At 40.2% G+C, this 19,287-nt stretch overlaps 5 protein-coding genes across 11 annotated transcripts; 2 read left to right on the top strand and 3 right to left on the bottom strand.

The window, feature by feature from the left end:
- Positions 1–132: 132 nt before the first annotated feature.
- Positions 133–3,854, bottom strand: LOC122412878 (sodium-dependent nutrient amino acid transporter 1-like). 4 transcript variants are annotated; one of them, XM_043422838.1, is made up of 10 exons: positions 3,680–3,854; positions 3,191–3,283; positions 2,790–3,120; positions 2,494–2,626; positions 1,553–1,924; positions 1,114–1,480; positions 891–1,015; positions 639–817; positions 468–562; positions 133–385 (listed from the first exon to the last, which is right to left on the bottom strand). In XM_043422838.1, the coding sequence occupies exons 1-10, from the start codon at positions 3,701–3,703 to the stop codon at positions 278–280; spliced, it is 1,827 nt and encodes a 608-aa protein (XP_043278773.1). In that variant the 5' UTR covers positions 3,704–3,854; the 3' UTR covers positions 133–277. The 4 variants fall into 4 exon arrangements, with proteins under 4 accessions (XP_043278773.1, XP_043278770.1, XP_043278772.1 ...); XM_043422835.1 differs by having other exon boundaries at positions 2,494–2,713; XM_043422837.1 differs by having other exon boundaries at positions 2,494–2,713; positions 2,790–3,090; positions 3,680–3,853.
- A 1,136-nt stretch (positions 3,855–4,990) lies between these two features.
- On the bottom strand, positions 4,991–8,992 carry LOC122413008 (sodium-dependent nutrient amino acid transporter 1-like). Of its 3 annotated transcripts, none has more exons than XM_043423066.1 (9): positions 8,860–8,992; positions 8,622–8,717; positions 8,268–8,498; positions 7,856–8,103; positions 7,395–7,769; positions 6,942–7,308; positions 5,969–6,245; positions 5,784–5,878; positions 4,991–5,628 (listed from the first exon to the last, which is right to left on the bottom strand). In XM_043423066.1, the coding sequence occupies exons 1-9, from the start codon at positions 8,884–8,886 to the stop codon at positions 5,467–5,469; spliced, it is 1,878 nt and encodes a 625-aa protein (XP_043279001.1). In that variant the 5' UTR covers positions 8,887–8,992; the 3' UTR covers positions 4,991–5,466. The 3 variants fall into 3 exon arrangements, with proteins under 3 accessions (XP_043279001.1, XP_043279000.1, XP_043279002.1); XM_043423065.1 differs by having other exon boundaries at positions 7,856–8,075; positions 8,240–8,498; XM_043423067.1 differs by having other exon boundaries at positions 4,991–5,638; positions 7,856–8,075; positions 8,240–8,498.
- An 852-nt stretch (positions 8,993–9,844) lies between these two features.
- LOC122414199 (uncharacterized) lies at positions 9,845–12,529 on the top strand. 2 transcript variants are annotated; one of them, XM_043425210.1, is made up of 4 exons: positions 9,845–9,975; positions 10,469–10,690; positions 10,884–11,156; positions 11,379–12,529. In XM_043425210.1, exons 2-4 carry the CDS (start codon positions 10,541–10,543, stop codon positions 11,562–11,564), a joined length of 609 nt encoding a protein of 202 aa, XP_043281145.1. In that variant the 5' UTR covers positions 9,845–9,975; positions 10,469–10,540; the 3' UTR covers positions 11,565–12,529. The 2 variants fall into 2 exon arrangements, with proteins under 2 accessions (XP_043281145.1, XP_043281144.1); XM_043425209.1 differs by lacking the exon at positions 9,845–9,975 and adding an exon at positions 10,090–10,153.
- Positions 12,530–12,665: 136 nt separating this feature from the next.
- Positions 12,666–15,298, top strand: LOC122414196 (nucleolar protein 11). The gene is made up of 3 exons (XM_043425207.1): positions 12,666–12,902; positions 13,237–14,802; positions 15,142–15,298. The coding sequence occupies exons 1-3, from the start codon at positions 12,771–12,773 to the stop codon at positions 15,268–15,270; spliced, it is 1,827 nt and encodes a 608-aa protein (XP_043281142.1). The 5' UTR covers positions 12,666–12,770; the 3' UTR covers positions 15,271–15,298.
- Positions 15,299–15,355: 57 nt separating this feature from the next.
- Positions 15,356–19,249, bottom strand: UQCR-C2 (Ubiquinol-cytochrome c reductase core protein 2). The gene is made up of 8 exons (XM_043425208.1): positions 19,203–19,249; positions 18,102–18,164; positions 17,591–17,727; positions 17,173–17,364; positions 16,869–17,085; positions 16,229–16,660; positions 15,778–15,999; positions 15,356–15,620 (listed from the first exon to the last, which is right to left on the bottom strand). Exons 2-8 carry the CDS (start codon positions 18,144–18,146, stop codon positions 15,537–15,539), a joined length of 1,329 nt encoding a protein of 442 aa, XP_043281143.1. The 5' UTR covers positions 18,147–18,164; positions 19,203–19,249; the 3' UTR covers positions 15,356–15,536.
- Between the last annotated feature and the right edge of the window lie 38 nt (positions 19,250–19,287).

Consider the following 19,287-nt stretch of genomic DNA (forward strand, 5'->3'; position numbering starts at 1 on the left):
TGTCGCTGTTATACATATACATATTAAAAACAACAACAACAACAACAACAACAACAACAACAACAACAATAACAACAACAACAACGTATGTATGTATATATACATACATATATTATGTATATATATCAGACATATATAATATATTAATTTATTAATAATAAAGAAAACATGAAAAAATAATACGTTGTTTTCTTACGTCGTGAAACAGAGACAAAAAATCTACGCGACTATTGCGATTTTTCGGTAAACGGTGCTCCGAGTATTTTGGACATTTGTTTCAATCGGCAACCTTCCGTTGTGCCACGATCCTTGTCTCCTTAAAGATCCTCCATTCGTCGCGAGTCTCGAGATTTTTTGGTCCCCAATCAGGCGTTGGCTTGAAAGACTAATTTAATGAGAATTTTTAAATATCCAGCTCCCTCCTCAGTCACGCGGGCCTAATTTTTGCATGTTTTCATTGAATTTACCTCGAAAGTGGAGCTTCCTCGGTGTCGAAACATCTGGACGAGCATGAGGAGCGGCAACGGAACAACGCCCAGAGCCAAGACACTCCAACCAGCGACTGAATGGTTGGGGTTTTCTTTTCAATAAATGGAATTGTTGAAATTACAAGGGCAAGTGCTTTTTGAAGAGAATACCGTTCGCCGCGAGTGGATAGTAGTCTTCGTTGTATCTCAGAGGACTCAGATTGAGGAGAAAGTACGCGAGGATCAGGAGCAGCGTCAATGGGGTGAGAAAGCCCCAGCAACATCGCCAATAGATCGAAGGCCTTCGTCCCATCATGAATTCTACGTCGTCCAGAAAATTTTGCACCCCTGTTCAAAGCGTATGCTTAATCAATCGTTTCCCATCAACTCATCCTCGTGATCGACAGAGAGCCAATCTTGTCTTGAACATAGTTTTCCAATTGCATACCGTAGACCCATGAGATCGCAATAACTTCGAAAGAAGCGAGAAAAACGATGATGAACGTGCCTCCGAAATAATCGACCAGATTGAGGATGTATTGGCCCCCCTGAAAAAAAAAAAAAAAAAAAACGAATCACTAATCGAAAAACAAAAGAGGAAGGAAAAAGAATTCTGTAATCATGGTCTCCGGTGGGGAATGCTTACCGGCGTACAATAGACAATCCCAATGAGGAAGCCGAGCGTGGAAACTCCGAGTGCTATTTTCCAGTGGTGCAACTCCGGAAATTCATCGGCTACGACGCTGATAACTACGCTGGAAAACGCTACAGCCGATCCGACTCCCAGCACGAAAAGCATGAGGAAGAAAAGAACTGCGAATATTTGGGGGACAAAGGTGAATTTGGCGAGTGCCTCGGGATAAGAGATGAATGCGAGACCTGCCCCCGAACGAACGACCCTGCTGATATCCTCGGAGCCGATTTCGTGAGCAAGATTCCCGAGGATCCCAAAAATAGTGGTTCCCGCGATGAGACTCGTGAAAAGATCGAGAGTCGTCACGATTACGCAATCCCTGTGAAAATAAAATTCGACGAATTTCTATGATTTGTTTTCTTTTTTTGGTTTCTCCCATGAAGAATCGTACCGCGCAACGTTGTGATTGAAATTGTTGTAAGACGAGTACATGGTGACACCGCCGAAGCAAACTCCGAGGGAGAAAAATGCTTGCGTTACAGCGGCATACCACACACCAGGCTCGGCTATTCTCTTCCAATCTGGCTTGAATAGAAAAATGATACCATCGATTGCCCCTTCGAGCGTAACGGCACGTACGAGAAGAGAAATCATGATAACGTAAGGAAACAAGGCGAGAAAATACGAAGCTTTTCCGGTGCTCTTAACGCCCCGTGAAACCACCACGTAAACGCTCATCCAACTGCCCAAAAGACAGAGAACGAGTTTCCAAGATGGTATTCCGATACCGTTATTTATGCCGGTTTCCTTTAGTACGACGATCCTACAAATTTATCAATAATATATGTTTGAACGAGGAGATATAATCGATGGGGATCGAGACGGAGAGAATTAAATTTGAAAAATTAGCGTCCAGTAACGATAGTGCGGTGACGAGATTCATCATGTTATTATGGGAAAGAAATTGAATTCTCATATAAAAAAAATAATTATCATTGTTCACGGTAGGAACTTTTAGCGGAGTATTTAATAAATTTTTCAGCTGCGCGGGCCGAAGTTGCCGCATTCCGCCTACGTCGGACAGAAAAATCGTATACACACCTCGGGCAGGAAAAAGTAAAGCCTCAGACCACATGTTTGTCAGCCTCGGCTTCGCCTCGGCCGACAATTACATGTGATCTGAGACTTTCCTTATTTTCCTGTCCTAGGTGTGTAATATACTATTTACGTCACGGTGAATTTTACGACGTTTCAGCGTGCTACGAATTTCGGGGAAACGAGTGATCTATTCCTGCATTGTGAACTAAACGTTTTGTAAATTTCCCGCTAAATATTACCGTTTAATTCTCTCCGCGGAAATAATCTAGCTGCGAATCGTTCGCTTCGACTCACCGGAAATACAACTCGGCTGAACTCGATCGAGTAACATTTGTACTAGTCTCGGTCCCGGCCGTTGTCGAGTCGAAGCAGTTTTCGGCCCACTTCTCCGAGCAAACGGTCCATGGCAAAGGTGAATTGAAACTCGCTATCAGGTAATAAAGCGTGAGCGCCATTAAAGCACAGTAATACGTGACTACGGAAAACACGGAAATCGTAACACCATAACCGATACCTGTTGAATCAATCGTTAAATTATTCTCATTTTTCAATACGAGTTAAATTTACTGGTGAACGCGAGGAGCTCTGACCTCTAAAAGCCGGCGATACGGACCAGATTTTCACGCAAGAACGACTCGTAAATTGTCCGAGTATCATTTCCATATAGTAGAAAGGTTTCCCGATAATGAACAGCACAATGACGTACGGTATGAGGAAAGCTCCGCCACCATTTTCGTACGCGGTATTCGGAAATCTCCAAACGTTACCGAGACCAACCGAAAAGGCGATGCAGGACATGAGAAATTCTAGCCCGCTTCCCCACTCATCACGATCCGTTGACAAATTTCCATGGTTTTGCTGACCCCCCGTCACCGGCGACGTCTCGCGAGTCTGACGATTGCGAATCAACGAGAAAACCACCTTTTTCGTCAAATCTTCAAATATTTTGTGCATTCGATTATTTTTTTCGTATTTTTCATCGCCGATTTACCTCCGCTGAATCACACTCGTGTTCCGGTGACTTTGTTGCCATCGAAATTGCAAACACTCCGGACGCTCCATCGATGTTCGAATTTTTCGATTTCTGCTTTCATGAGAATTTTTTTATCACATAGACGTTCGTCGAACGTCGAGTTCCTCCCTCCAAATGTGGACAGTGGGAACTAGCATTTTTTCTCTCGCAAATGAATGAAACAAAAAATTTTATTAGATACACTCGACAAACGTTTGTACGGCTGTTCTCTAACGAGGCACATTCTCATCCGTGGATCAGGCTTTCATAATTTTCTAAGAAAGCCGCGTGTACGCGCGGACGATTTCAGAATTTTTTTCTTTATTCTATTGAATTGGAATGCAGAACGGTGTTTTTAGGGGGGTTATTTCATTGAAATTAAATATAAAAAAAAGAGCGCTCAACAGGATCGCGGACACGCGAAAAGGGGCTTCGGAGGGCATAATTTTGATTGAAAATATTTCAAACCTCGTGTCCAATTCGATTTCCCATCCTTCATAGTTTTATAACTGTGAAATAAATGCGAATACTTTAGCCATAGAGGAGAATTTTGGCAATCGATCTTGCGATAAAAGAAACAAGAAGAAACACTCGTAGTATTGCGTCCGTACAATTGGAGCGCACTCGTGCGACTGATTGTGACTACAATCACGAAATAGTACGTGCATTCGCGCTAATCTGTCGATCGCGTACGCGCGAATTGCAGCACCTACACGCTTCGAATGCGAGAATCTGTATTCGTCCAGATTCAATGTTTCTTCGCCTCGCCGGCATTCCCAATTTGTGCGAGCATTGTAAATCTTTCTTTTGCACTCTGCAACACTTTAACGGGGCGACTATATGCGATAGTATTATGAACAAAAAAAATACTCTGGCTCGTATACGCTCTATTTTTTTAGTTGCGCACACGTGACAGATCGATTAAGATTACACGTTCGGTTATCCGAGATCTTCAAGGTCGTTCATTGCGGCGAAGAACGAATTTTATCCTGCTACGATTCGTTCGTGCTATGAGCGTTCAGAGCGAAAAATTCTTGGTATCAATTCCAATCCAGCGCACAACTGTGCACACAAGGGCTCTGAATTTCAGCATTTCCATCAGAACTTATTCATTTTCTTCTGTAGAGAGTCTTTACTCTGTCATTTTTATCATTTTCAACATGCTAGACGAAACGATTCCAGTCCTTTTTTTCCATGGACGCTGGCGCATTTGAACGAGGGAGCAACTTTTTCGCATCTTTCTCGAAAAGTCTTTCGAGACGAACATATTTTTTTTGCAGTACACTCGCTACGATTGATGAAAAATATTTTTCGTTATTCGCTAAAAATAAAAGTCTCCAAATAAAGATTCGAACACACCATAAAGTTAATTCTTTCAAGATCACGGATTTGAAGAAATCCGTTCGACCGAGTGGAAAATTAAAGTAATTCTTCAAATATTTGATCGCGGATAGGAGAAGCGGTACGCACAAATGTGCTCAAAGTCCTCGTCTCGAATTGCACTGAAAGCTTCCAAATAAAGTAATCAGTGGGTAGGATAACGATGGAATTAATCGAAACAAAGTATTTAGTCGGACATCGATGAATTACTGATTGAACAACGGGGAAATAACGCTGACGTCAGAAATTCCAAGCTTCAGCCAGAGTCGATTTTTTCGAAAAAACATTATTAATCTCAGTCATTTCGGTTGCCTCGTCTGTTGAATCGCGAGGAGAGCCGTAGGTTGATGTAATGAAAATCCAAGAGAAAAACGATTTTATTGTTTTTTTTTTTTTTTTTTTATTGTCGTCTCGAGAGGATGTGGAATCAAGATGTAAACATGCATGTTTTGTTTTTTTGACTCTTTGCTCGCGCTATAGATTTTGCGAGATTGCGAGCAATTATTCGTGCTCGTCGTAATTATTTGGGCAATTAAACGCACACATGGAGCGCGACTCTTGCATCGCCTAATCTCCGGAATATGCGCATGGTTCAGATAAACCAGGCTGTTCGTATTTTAACGAACAATCCTCCGTCAATTACGATCACAAATAAATGAACTAATTTTGTGCCGGTTGATGTGCGTCTGAATTTTCGTGTATTTTTATATCAAATCCTCAGAGAAATTGGGTCAAGCATAAAACGGATTTCTTACCGCGAATACACATGCAACAGTGAAAAAAACGTATGACGAAGCTTTGTAAGACAGGAAACATGCATGGGCTGATTTAATATCCGTATCGCGTGTTTTTATGAAGCCCCGCGTGCATACGTACTAAAGATAAATACGAAAGATTAGTGACAGTGACGCATTATCCAAAGTATAATTCTTTGAGGCCTCGTTTAGACGTGATTTTCTTGGCAGCAATAAATTCCTTCCATTCCAATTTCGTTTCAGGGTTTTTCGGTCCCCAATTGTTCGAGGGAACGAAAGCATCTGTAAACATCTGAAGGTTTGCTCAATACTGGGATTCTTCGAATTGATAATGGAATCTCAAAGGGATCATAATTTCGTTGTCGATTTTTCTTGTTAATTGAAAAATGACGAGTTTTTGAAATCCCTCGATTCAACAAGGAAAAAGACGAACGTACCTTGATCGGTGAAAATCGTCGATTTTTCCAAAGCTTGGCAACGATCCAAACAATAATTTGCAATATACCGAGCCCCAAAATAGTCCATCCGGTAGCTGAAAAAAAGCAACGTTTTTTCGAGTTCAACTGGACCGAATCGTCGACAAAAATGCTTCGGATAATGTTTCGTCCTCGGTAATAATTACCATAAGCGTATTTCGGAAATTCCATGCCATCGTAAGTCGGCGGAATGTAAGTTGCTACGGTGTAGATGAGAACGATTATCATGAAAACTGGAGTGATAATGGACCAGCACAACCTCCAGTAAAGATTGGGACGGGAACCGAGCATGAATTCGATATCGTTGAGGAAATTTCCGAGGCCGTAAAACCAGGATACAGTTACTATCTGTAGAAGACCAACTACCAGGGCGATAAAGGTACCTCCGTAATAATCGATGAGCGTTACGAACCACTGACCACCCTACAGAGACAAAGAATCGGCTCTTTGAAAGGCTTACATGGAGAAATGTTAAAAAAATTACTGTGAAAATCGGTCGAATCGAGAACGAAAATAGAGCGAAATAAATTTGATTCGTGTGCGAGCATACACGGAGAAAACGAGGCCGAAAATTCTGGATTGCAGCATTAATTACGAGGAGCAGTAATAAGAATTGTTCCATCCACCATAGTAAAAAGACCCAAGAGTCTTTTTCTCTATAAGCATAGTAAAGAATCTTTTTAGTCACGTCAAATGTTTATATTTTGTAAAGCATGCTCGTGCAAGCCGGAAAAAAAACTATATTTACGGTAAAATGTCGCACGTATTCGGTGCGCATTCGTGTATTTATTATAGAATTTACTATGCTGACAGTGAAAATTTGTGATTTACAATAAATTTTCACTCATCGGTAAGTGCTAGTCTGAGACGATGAATAGCACTCGAAAACAAAACGAAATATAGTTCTCACGTGCCTCACTTTTTGCTATCCACATAAAGCTGTTTAGAATTGAAGGGACGAAAAATAGCTCAATTCAAAAAATACTATGCTCTTTGTAATCGGTGACTAAATACTTTGAAAATTCTTGAAAAATAATAAATTCCTTACAATACAAAACGAAAGCGTTTTCTCCGTGTAGGAGCGAATAACACGATGCGATGAGTGAGTTTCCAACTTACCGGGGTTACGTAAGGGAGACCGAAGAGGAAGCCAACGATGCAAAGTATCAGCGCCATTTTCCATTGTTGCGTATTCGGAAAATGGTCACAAAGTATGCCGAGAATACCAACGCAAAGTGCCATCGCGCTTCCGGTCCCGAGTACGAACATCATGACGAAAAACATAACGGCGAAGAGCTGCGGGACTACCGTGAATCGGGACAAGGCATCGGGGTACGAGATGAAAGCGAGTCCTGTGCCACCCCGAACAACACTCGATATATCGTCGGTTCCCATTTCGTGAGCCAAATTTCCGAGTATCCCGAAAATCGTGCAGCCAGCCATGAGACTGGTAAAAGTATCGAGCGTCGTGACGATCATGACGTCTCTGAATGTCGTTTTTATTAATTTTATTCCAGGAAAATAATGTCTATTTCTTATCTGCGATGCATAAGAATCATTGCGAATAATTACCTGTCAACGGGGTGTCTAAATTTGTTGTGAGACGAGTACGTGATAATCGGACCGAAGCAAACTGCGAGGGAAAAATAGCACTGCGTGATGCCCGAGTACCAGACCTTCGCTTGCCAAAGACTCTCCCATTTGGGAGTCACGAAAAATAATATTCCTTTGATCGCTCCTGCGAGGGTGACTGCTCTGACGAGCAGAACGATCATAATTACGTAAGGAAATATCGCGAGGAAATAAGCGGCTTTTCCAGTGCTTTTCACGCCACGACAAAGAGTGGCAAAAACAGCGAGCCAGCCGGCCGCGAGGCAGAGCGAGAGCTTCAACGAAGGCAGTCCCAGGCCGTCGTCGATCGAGGGAGCTTCGTTCAGGACGATTTTTCTAGTTCAAAAATTCCTCGTTCCAACATTAGTTTATCCACAGCAATTGTTACTTAAAAGAAGAAATAATGTTATTTTCTTGCAGACCGGAAGTAAATTTCTGCCGAACTGCTGAAATTTTGTATCTCCGGTAAAGTTCGATTGAGCGAGCTCCGAGTGTCGATGCAATTCGTCCAATCCTCTCGGCAGTACGACCAAGGCAGAACACTCTCAAAACTCGATATCAAATAGTACATCGTCAATGCCATCAGCGAACAATAATAAGTGACGACCCAGAATGCGGTTATCACCTGACCGTAACCGATCCCTGCATAAACTCTCGTTATTAACGAAAACTACACAAAGTACAAAAGCCATTTGAAATTGATACAGAAAACGACGCTGCTCGGTAGGGCAACCGAAATTGGACTTGTTATTGGCAAGTTCCGTCTATTCTGAATCGCGGATGAAATTTAATTGAAATTCCATCACCTCTCATTGCCGGGCACATTAACCAGACCTTGCCACACGATTTTCCCGTGAACTGTCCAAGTACGCCTTCGAGATAGTAAGTGGGTTTCCCAACGAAAATCAGTACGATTATGTACGGGATAAGGAAGGCACCGCCCCCGTTCTCGTACGCTGTGAAAGGAAATCTCCAGACGTTTCCCAGGCCGACCGACGAGGCGATGCAAGCCATCAAAAACTCTAGTCCGCCGTTCCATTCTGTTTTTTCATGGTCCTTCGACGACTGGACGAACACAAAAATGATTAATGTTTTGAGTTGGTTGAGCCTTCGTAGGTTTTTCTTCTTTTCGAATGGCACGACATTGCGAACGTTGCTTATCGTGCATCGAGTAAGCGCTTCCAATACCTCTCTGACCCTTGCAGCATCCTCGATAACCGAAATTCTGTTACTTTGAAAATCGGCATCGCTGACGTATCCACCGTTCACACGAGCGCCATTTTCCTGAACAGTTATCAAAGTTCGTACTGTTGCGAGTGTCGCAGTTGAAAATAATAATGGGAAGCAAGTTATATTTGAACTATGGGACCGTTTGATATCGAAGATACGGACTCGAACGTTGCTTATTACAAAAACAGGCACTCACGCGTCTTCCATTCTGCAGTTTAGCCATACCGATTGATATTCAAACACGACTGACTATTAGTTTGTATCTTTGCTACGGTGCAAGCACTTTCGCTTCTTTTGCCAGTAAAACACAATGAGAGACCTGCTTATCACGAGTCAGACAACATTATCACTCGAGAGTGATCTCTTTTGCGAAATTTCTCACGAATGCAGAAGAAAAAAGTTGCCACGTTTCCCTGACGCATGAGGTTGCTAAGCCTCGAAGGATTAAGTAGCAATCGAGGCTCGCTCGTCTTCGCACCGCGTCTCGTTGAATTACTCACATGGAGAAAATATTTCATTCATCGCATCCTACATCCACGATTTAAAAAGAAAAATTACATTTTTATACTATTTTATACGATTCGATTAAAGAGATGGAATCATAAAAGGTCTTCATTTTTAGAGATTCAAAATGATTTGGGAAAATTTTTCGTATTTCTTCATTCGTTCAAGCATCATCATCACTTCGAATTGCTTCGTTGTAGCAATAAGAATTTTCGTTATCTGAAAAAATTCTTACACGAATTCGACAATTATTTCCAGTATTCGTAATTTTCTCTCTCTTGCGTGGATTTTTCGATGCTCGAACGAATGTTGAGTATTCAAATTTCATTTGCTCAACCGTAAAATAATCAAGAACTGATAAAAAAAACCGCTGGAGTCTCTGGTTGACTGATGGCGTATCGCATGATCCGTCTATTGTTGCTCGTAAATAATGAGATTATCTAATACGATAACTTTGTCCAATAGAATTTGACATTTACATCGATTAATAAGAACGTACGATCGAACAGCTCTGAGTAATAGAAGGAAAACGCTCAACATATCGAGTTTTTATGAGCAACGCGTCTGGTCTCATCCGCATAGAAACTATCATTTAAATACGTGAGCCGAATATGAAGTACCGCTGAAAAGAGGGAAGGACGCCCGATCATTTCGTCGATTAATGATTACTCATCGGCTGGGCAGTCTAGGTACACAAGGAAATTCCCCGCGAATTAAAAGAAGTCTTTGGAATATTCGAGTTACACAACGATTATCAATTCGAACGATAGCTGTCAAATGACATATTATTAGTTTTATTTGTACAAGTGTAAGTAGCACATGTTTAAATTTTTCCCTATCAATTCCACGTCAAGGTGGATCGGTAATACAGTATATAAACGAAATTTTCTTCAAACTGCCTTCAGTATACAATGAGTACGAATATAGGGGAGTTTGAAAAAATGGTGATATTTGCAATTTCTTTGTGGGTTTCCTTGCTCATCGCTGTAAGTGCGCGAAAGTTTGTTGTTTTTTTTTTCTTCCAATTGAACATTCGAGTGCATTGATGATTTGAATTTGAAAATTTCGGAATGTTTGCCGACATGTTCACTGATGCGAGTTTGGTCGAGTCGGAAAGATAATTGCGAATTTCGAAAGTTCATTTTTCCCTCTTTTCCCCGTCGAGACAAGGCCCATTTTTGCCATCGGCCTGCTTGGGCCTTTCTCAGATCATTTCGTTGGACTCCGACATTGCAAACCTCAGTGTCATCGAATCACAGAGTAATTTATCTTCGATCTAATAACTCATGAACAAAATTTAGGTGACAAACGGAGTAGCAATTCACAACCACGATGACGAGAACAACAACAATGATCCACAGACCCAACAGCAAATGAAAGACCCCTTGGCAAGTTTAAAATCAATCGAGAAGGAAATGGAAAATTTGAAAAAGGACGCACAAAATAATCTCACATCGATAATTAATGAGCTCGATGACTTGTGCGAAGGCAAACTCAAAGATATGTGGGACGATTTGAATCAAGTGAGTTAGTTTATTGATTACAAAGATTTTTATAAATTTATATGGTGCATACTTGATACGATCAAGCGCAATGTGTGAAAATCTACCATCAAAACAGTAGGCCATGTTAGAAAGTCTCTCGTGATTCCCTATTCAATTGGCGAAGATTCATCAAAAACATCAACGTCATATAAACGAACTTTCTAACACACAGAAACGGCGAGCGTTTTACCAACTGAAGACCAAAACTAGCAATGAGAATTCAAATTGTTCACTATTGCTTACAAACTTGGGACATTCAGTTACCGAAGTGGAGCGTAATCTGATGGATTGTGTAAATGAGCAATCTGAAAAAGGCAAAAGATACTTTGAATACATCGAGAACGTAATCTCGACTGTGTTGAGACGATTGGAAGACTCGAAAACGGCAGCTGGCCGATGCAGCTCCGGAGACAACATCGAGCGCTTTAATACGTATTTGCTAAACGTGAGTGCCGTTCGACGTACAAGAAAAAAAATCCTCGTTTTATTTGAGCAATGATTCAATGATCAAATCATTAAATCAATCACCGATTGAATCAATGAAATCACGAATGATGCAATGATTTATTTTATGAATTTAATTGGATTCGTAAATATTACTGTTGAATGTGCGTCGTTGAAAATCCTGATGAAACACGATACGTGAAATTATATTTTCTCACCGCAGGGCATGAAGGTTCCGAAGATATTATGGCCCGAACTCTCCTCATCGATCAGTCAATTTAAAGATTTCCGGCGGTCGCTGCCAGCCTATTTGACGTCTTGTACTTTCGTCAAGAATGAAGCCTACCGATTGGACTTGTCCACCTACGTTGATGCTCGCTGCCCCGTAGGGATACCTGACGTTCAATGAGAAACGTATTGAGATATCTAAGAAACTCCTTTTAGAGAAGAAATGAAAAAAAAATCAGCTGCCTTGCGTCAAAATGAAATGATTTCCTACTTTAATGAAATATCATCGAACACGCGCGTTTATCGACATCTGTCACTTGGCTCTAGTCTCTGCTTATGATGTGAATTTTATTTCCTGTTCATCGCGTTATCCGTGTTTGCCCGATACCAATAATATTAAGTCTCTGTCGTCATTCGGTATGACATTTTCAAAATATTGCCAATCCATTTATTTCAGAAGAATACCATTTCAATGTTTCTCTACTTATAGTTTCATTTGATTAGCCCGTAGACACGACACTGGTGCAAATTTGTACCGGCGAAAATTTCAAAAGTGCAAAATTCCTTTCCTCAATTTGTCCATTTTTCTATAATGTAACTTGATTTTTCAATTTTTTTATATGATTGTAAGATTAGTTCCGTACATTCATGGATGAAATAAAAAGTTTCGTGGTGAGTGTGTAATCTCAAAACCGACTTCTCTCAAAATTTCAACACAAATATCCCATGAATGAAAGTGTCAGATTGGAGATATAAAATAACAGTGAAGATATAAAATAACATAAAAAATATAGAATATTTTAGAAATGATCTGTGGGAGCTATTTCTGAATAGTTTAATAAATCCAATTGTAGTGTGATACGTCAATTCATTAATAATAACAGAACAAAAACACGACTGCAGGACAAAATTATTGTAAAATCATTGACGTTACTCCAACCGGAAGTTATCGATTATTCAATCCAAAATTGGTGAAGCGAAGCCATTGACAATTAATTGTTGAATGGATAATCCGATAAATTAAAATTCATTCGCTCCTCGCTTCGTGAGATATTTTCAACGCGAACGCAACTTCTTATAATGACCGAAGTTATTCAACCTCTGTGAGTTATGTCCGTCAATAACTACACGGCGGGATACGGCACAGGACATTTGAATGCGTTTGAAATTCGCGCCAATCAGTTGAACGCGTCACCTCGCGGTATTTTTGAAAAGCATCAAAACGGAGAACAATCGTGCGGCGGCGCTAGCAGCCAACAACTAGCCCCCCCCCGCTCCGAACCGCGCGACAACGCCGACAAACCGCGTTGCCATCATCGCCATGCTCGTGCGTTCGGAAAAAACAAATTTTCATTGCTGTTTTTAATATTTGTCTAACAATTATAAAATGGCAAAACTCAGTTCTTATTATACATTGTGTCCGCTGATCGATAAACAAAGCTTACTTGGAGTTGAACAAGATGCCGATTCTGCTTGTGTGATAGTAACACTCGGCAGAAATATCGTTATTCGCTATAAGGTTAGAAACTCATATTTTACACTATTTTTGTAGATCCGAATTGTTATCACGATTTGTAAATGAATTTTTCTTTTGACAATAATGCTGGTACGAATAATAAATTATACGTTATTAATTGAAAAGTGTTAACATCCGATTTTTCAAATTGTTAACTATCCCCATCGATTCAGGAATGTAAATGTATTGCAAAAATGTTTACTTCTTATATCAGCGTATGACTCGATTTACAGTAGATCCTGCTAATGTAAACAATTGGTGAAACAATTTTTCATTTGATCAAACGAATTAACAGCACTGCGACAAGAAATGTAAATAAATTATATCTGCTTTTCAGCTTCAAGATCTAAAACAAGTCAGTAGTTGGTCAAGCAAAGAACGCCTGTCGACTCAAGTTACGTATGACAAAAAAACAAGCCAATATACAGCTGTGTTTAATGAAAAATATATAAGAGTATGGAACGGGGATGAAACGGATTTGGACAAAGTGAAAAGATACAAATTTAGTAAGCCATTCCACACGATATTGTCTTTAGAGGGTAATTCGCCAATTTTAGTGCGACAAGATGGAGCAACGGCATCATTGAAATGGGCTTTGGAGAACAGAAAAACATGGACATCCAGAGGGATCCTCAAGTCCAATGAGAAATTACAGAATTGTCAATTGGTTAGTTTCGAAAGTAGAACGTATTTGTGCGCGTTGACAAAAACGGATCAATGTTACAATTACATTGTAGTGGGTTTGCACGATGATACGTGTTTGGAGGATCCGGAACACGCGACAAGAATTGAATTGAAGCGTACCTCGGAGTTCCTGGTAGGTCACGTTATATTGCAAGAAAGAAGTGATGTTGCTCTGTTGACTCTTTGGTCACACGGAAGATTGTACAGCTATCCTTTAATAAGAACTTGCAAAACTCCGATACCTGGCACGTTCATAAGCGTTGTCACAGAGATAAACACGAAACATCCGGTAGTAATGGTAGCATTGAACGAATCGAGGATCGCCGCGTATGGAGCCGATGCCCAGGAAGAGGGCTCGGTTCTTCTCATCTATAACGTTCAGTTTAAAATCGTGCAAGCCGTACAAAAGCTTAAATTGTACACAAAAGACGCTAAATTATGGCGGATCGAGGATAAACTTCTACTTGCGGCTAACAGACACTTGGCGATAGCTCCGTATCGCCTTTCCCCTCAAAGCCTTGAACCCATAATAGGTTCTTCGTTGAACTTCAAAGCCAACAAGAATGGCAACAACGACTATGAGGTTGTCGTCATCCAAGAATCCACCGTTAAACATTGGCAAAAAGACTCACTGTCCCCAACAAAAATATTTGCGAAAGATATACCTTCGAGGATCATTAACCAAATAAACATTTCGTTGGAGGAGGGCGCCGACGACACAGTGATTCATTGTACTTTCCTTCCTCAACTTATCGAATTCAAGGACGTTTCTACGATCGTGCGGTGTCTCGACCATTCCGAGGATTTGCCAGCAAAATTGCTAATCGACCTCATTTCATTTTGTCTCAAAACGCCAGAAACAGCTTTTTCTCGTCCTCTCCAAAACGGAAATTCCGGTGGAAAGAGACAATCTTACACCGCTTCCTTTTCTCGTCATGCCTTCCTCGACCGATTGTTTCGATTCACTTTATCCGATGTCTCACTCATCACCTATCTCAAATCCGAATTAAGCTTCAGCGAAATCCTCACTCTCACGAGGTATTTGATAAAAAAATTGAAAAACTCAGACTTTTTGGATCACTCCATAGAACCTGACGAGAAACAAATCTATCAGTGGTGCAGCCTTCTACTCGATTCTCATTATCAAAATTACTTACTCTCCCAAGATCCTGGCGTTTTAGATGTACTCAATGAGTTGGCCGCTCTTCTCGATCAACAGGTCAGTTCAATTCTTTTCCCCCCATGAGAAACTTATTTTATCATTCATGTATTAATAATGCACTTAGTGACATTGTCTCTGGGACTGAAAAATGAAATATAACGAAAATGCACTGAATAGTTGAACAACTTTAGTAGCATTATTTTACTAATCCGGAAATTTATCGAATTTTTTTTTTTTACGGAAATACTCAAACAACCGGCTGTTGTTCAATATTCTGGTCTTCTTCACAAGCTGTAAATTCTCTTACCTTATTTTTATACTTCAAACTCCTAGTCACCCAAACGAATCTATTTTATTTTATAAAATGCCTTTTAATTAACCATCGTTTTTCTACAGTTTCAGTTACTCCGGGACATTGAAAATCTTAGACCGATGTTGTTCCAAGTTATCAACAGAAAACCTCTAAAAACTTCGATAAAGGATTTCAATAAATTTTATTCTATAGAAGAAGTGCAATTGTACTGAAAATACATTTGAGAGAAAAAAAAACAAATACCAAAAAAGTATTATTTTTATTATGACGATAAAAAAAAAAGAGACAATTTCCCCATTGACTATTTAAAACTTTATTTAGTATGTACACAATTACATGAATTGTAGGGGATGAAACGGCTCACGGGCTGGCTCATTTTAATGATCCCGCGATTGACGATCGTTCTCTCGGTTGTTTTTGATAAATACGAGAAAGTTTGTTACTAATACAGACATCGGAATGTTAGATTCAACGATATCTAATTCAGTTGATCTATGTAGGGAACAGTGGACAGATCACCGATTGATGCCATTGCAACTTTTCCGCTGAGCCTCGTGGCAACCTACCAAAAAGGAAAAAACGATATAAACTTTACCGTTCGTTAAAAATTAACAAAATGTTCCCAAGTCTGAGCTGTTCGAATTAAACACTTTTTTCGAAAAAAAAAGCAAACCAGTGAAAACAATTCACAAATAGTCAAATATTACAAAATCACTCACGCTCTTTACATCATTGAGGGAAATTTTGTCCACTTCGTTGGCAATGGTCAGAGGTGACACAACGCGTCCCTTGAGTACGGCTTGTTGACCGAGACTTTCCAAAAGCGACGAATTGTTGTCATTGCCGAATAAAATAGCAGCCTTGAGATCGGTTTTACCGCGATTCACATCAGCATCGGTGAGACTAGGTGTCCGAAACCACTTGTAAGCAGCTTTTGTCAACTACGGTGATACAAAAATATGATTCTCAACATAACTCTCTATGTACTTCGTGTGAAATCGACAAGTACGACAAACATCATTAGTATTTATTACCATTTTCGTATTTATACATTTAATTTTATATGATATTTCTCAATTGAAACGATTTGATTGGATCGAAAATAGAATTTTGTTCATTTGTAATCGCTCATTTGATTATTTTTATGTAACTGTGGATGGAGCATCTTACCGAACCAGCAACATTGGCGGGAGCGGATAGTATGAAACCAAATAATCCAGCGTCCGAATAACTCGCATTGATAGCTGAAACTGCGAAAGGATCGCTTCCAGCAGCCGAAGCAACGCTCTTGTACAGAGGGGCTGTGCTAGTTCCCCATTTAGCGCGTGGGCCTGTACCGGCAACTTGTTGTAAAACTGCGAATGCCAACGCATCCTTCTCTTTATCGAGACCCGAACCCTCTACAGCTACTGCGACTGTCGCGAGTTCAGAATTTCGTTCTTTACGCACTTCACCGCCCCAGAATTTTGATCCTGGGCTTGAACAATCACCACCCGGAAGTTTCAAATTGGCAGCAAACGCGGATACTTCTCCGAGCGAAACTCCGGTCGAAACTACAGCGCATCGTGAACCCGAAAACCACGTGTTGAAATAATGTTGCAACTGCGAAGAAAAAATATTTTTTCCACTTTCACCATATAAGCATAAGTAGATTCATATTTTCCGAATATGATTATCTGATAAATTTGGGTTCCCCTTTGTGCCTGCTTTGAAGAAAGAATTTTCTTTTGTATTATCCATTTTCATTTGCAACAGCAATGATTAAAAAAGCTTTACTTTCTATTTGGAAAACAAATAGTCGTAAACTCACTGTTTCAGATGATATTTTCCCAATTTGACGTTTAGGCGAATAGAGAGAATAGCCTAATCCACTTCGGAAAGCTGCTTTGTGCAGAAGCTCGATAATGCGCGTTGTCTCTGGTAAAGTTGAAAGTTCATAACGCATTCGTGTTGACTGTTCTGCCACCTCCCATGGCTTGAAAACCTGGTGCACAGCGACATCTTCCAAATATTGTAGTGCTTCCCCACTATTGATGGGAGAAATCATTTTTACTTATAAGATTAAACCTATAATTGTTTGGCGAGATGTCAACAGAAAAGTTTGATTTACTTACAGTTTGTCTCTGGTGACTTGAAGGGTGTATGAAATTGTCTCACGATCAGCTGTAGCAGTCAGATTTCCTCCAAGCTGTTGAAGATTGCGAGTTATACCAAAATAACTAGCTCGACTAGTTGTGAGACCAGCAGACAGACGCAACAGATGGTTGATGCCCTGAGTGTCATAGGTCTCGTTACGTGAGCCAGCGCTATAAAAAATTTCTTTTTACTGACACAGAAGTCGTTCTCACGGATCATTTCTAAAATGTATTATATCATCCACTGTTATTTTATATTTTCAATACGACACTTTCATTCATGGGATATTTGTGTTGGAATTTTGAGAGGTCAGTTTCAATCAAATGAAACTATCAGTGATATTCTTGTGAAATAAATGGATTGAAAATATTTTGAAAATTTCATGTAAGTAGATACCGAATGACGACAGAGACTTGGGCGATAGGACTGTTGTTTTCTACTGCAGCAACAGTAACTTTGTTGCCCAAAACTTGAACGTCGGAGAGAGTGGCTGGTGCATGTTGAGCTGCTGCAGCCAACGCGTAGTGGCGCACCTGGGTATCGAGCAAATACGGTTAACGTGATGATCAGAAAATAAAATTCGCATCATAAGCAAAGATTAGAGTCAAGTGACAGAAATCGATAAACGCATGCGTTCGATGATATTTCATTGAAGTATCAAATAATTTTCCAAACTAATGGAATCTTTTAAAACGGATATCTCATTGATAAGGGGAAACAAAAATTTGTCAAAATTCACAACTCAGACATTTAAGACGTTTTTTTTACGTCGAAGTTAGAAGAGCTTTTACATAACAGTCTTTCAGCATTAAAACTCAGAGCGAATGAGAAGATTCTCAAAATACTGGATGAAAGGAGAATTACAAAAGAAGACGAAGATTTCAAAGAACAATTGGTTACTTCTTACCGATTTATTACGCAAAATTGGGGATCGTATCGCCGAGCAAGCCATTTTTTCGAACCTCCCAAACAAGGAGACTATAGGGAAGGAGTCCAATCTCGGCAATCGGGCACGTCCGTAAAAGTGTCGGGAAAGAGGGTTCCTCTCGAGCGGCGCTGTTGCAGGTAGTGTACGGGTTAACGCATGCGCATTATGTACGCGTTATATACGCGCATGCGTTGCTGCCAGCTGACACTGTTGATAGTTTTTGTGGGTCTAACCGTGGTTGCCGTGGTCTAACCTATCTTTGTAAAATGGAATACACTGACACAGTGGCTATTGCTGTTAAAATAAATTAACATATTGCAGTCATTTTTTATATGAATGAATGAAAAAAACATAATTCAACAAAATCAATTGATTTTTTAAAATTTCTGCTATAGTCAGAACAATAACTATCTATGATGAAAAAAAAATAAATCACAGGAGGATTTGAACCGCGGACTCCACGAGTATGAGCCCGTCATTGAACCATTACACCACGTAAGCTAATGATATCCTAAACGGCAGAAAATGCTACTGGCTTATCCGGGCCGCTTGATATGTTAAGGTTTTATGAAACAGTAACTATGGTCACAAAAGCTATAGTTATCAATATAATTTTAAAATATTCATAAATATCATGCAAAAAAAAATTTGTGACAAAAAATTTCTTTCGACATGAGTATGTGAACCGGCAATTTCCCGGATGCTATGGTTTTTCTTAGCAGCGCGACATACGAGGGGAGATAAGCTGATATTTGGAATGTGTAAAGCACAGGGTTTTACGTTGCTGGAGAATATTATTACAATACATATTAGTATTTTCGATTACGAGCACTCATAATCGTTGATTCAACAATTTTTGACAGGCGCGAAAGCTCTTTAAATCCACGATTCGGCCGCCATGGCGGTCAGTTTCACCAACGACATTGATTTTATTACTATATATATCCGTACACAAACGACAATGCGACGCGAGTGGCCGTTCCTCGAACCCGGGTTCCCGACATTTTCACGGACGTTTTTCTAACAGGCGCCCAATACAGAGATTGGACTCCTTTTCCCTATAGTCTCCTTGCTCCCAAATTTCACACGACGAGCGAGAAACTCGTCTGTGGATGCTAGTTCACCAAGTGGCCACGTAGATTATGTAGATGATGGCGCTGTTAAC

The sequence above is a fragment of the Venturia canescens genome, chromosome 7, assembly GCF_019457755.1.
Source record: "Venturia canescens isolate UGA chromosome 7, ASM1945775v1, whole genome shotgun sequence".
NCBI classification, from domain to species: domain Eukaryota; kingdom Metazoa; phylum Arthropoda; class Insecta; order Hymenoptera; family Ichneumonidae; genus Venturia; species Venturia canescens.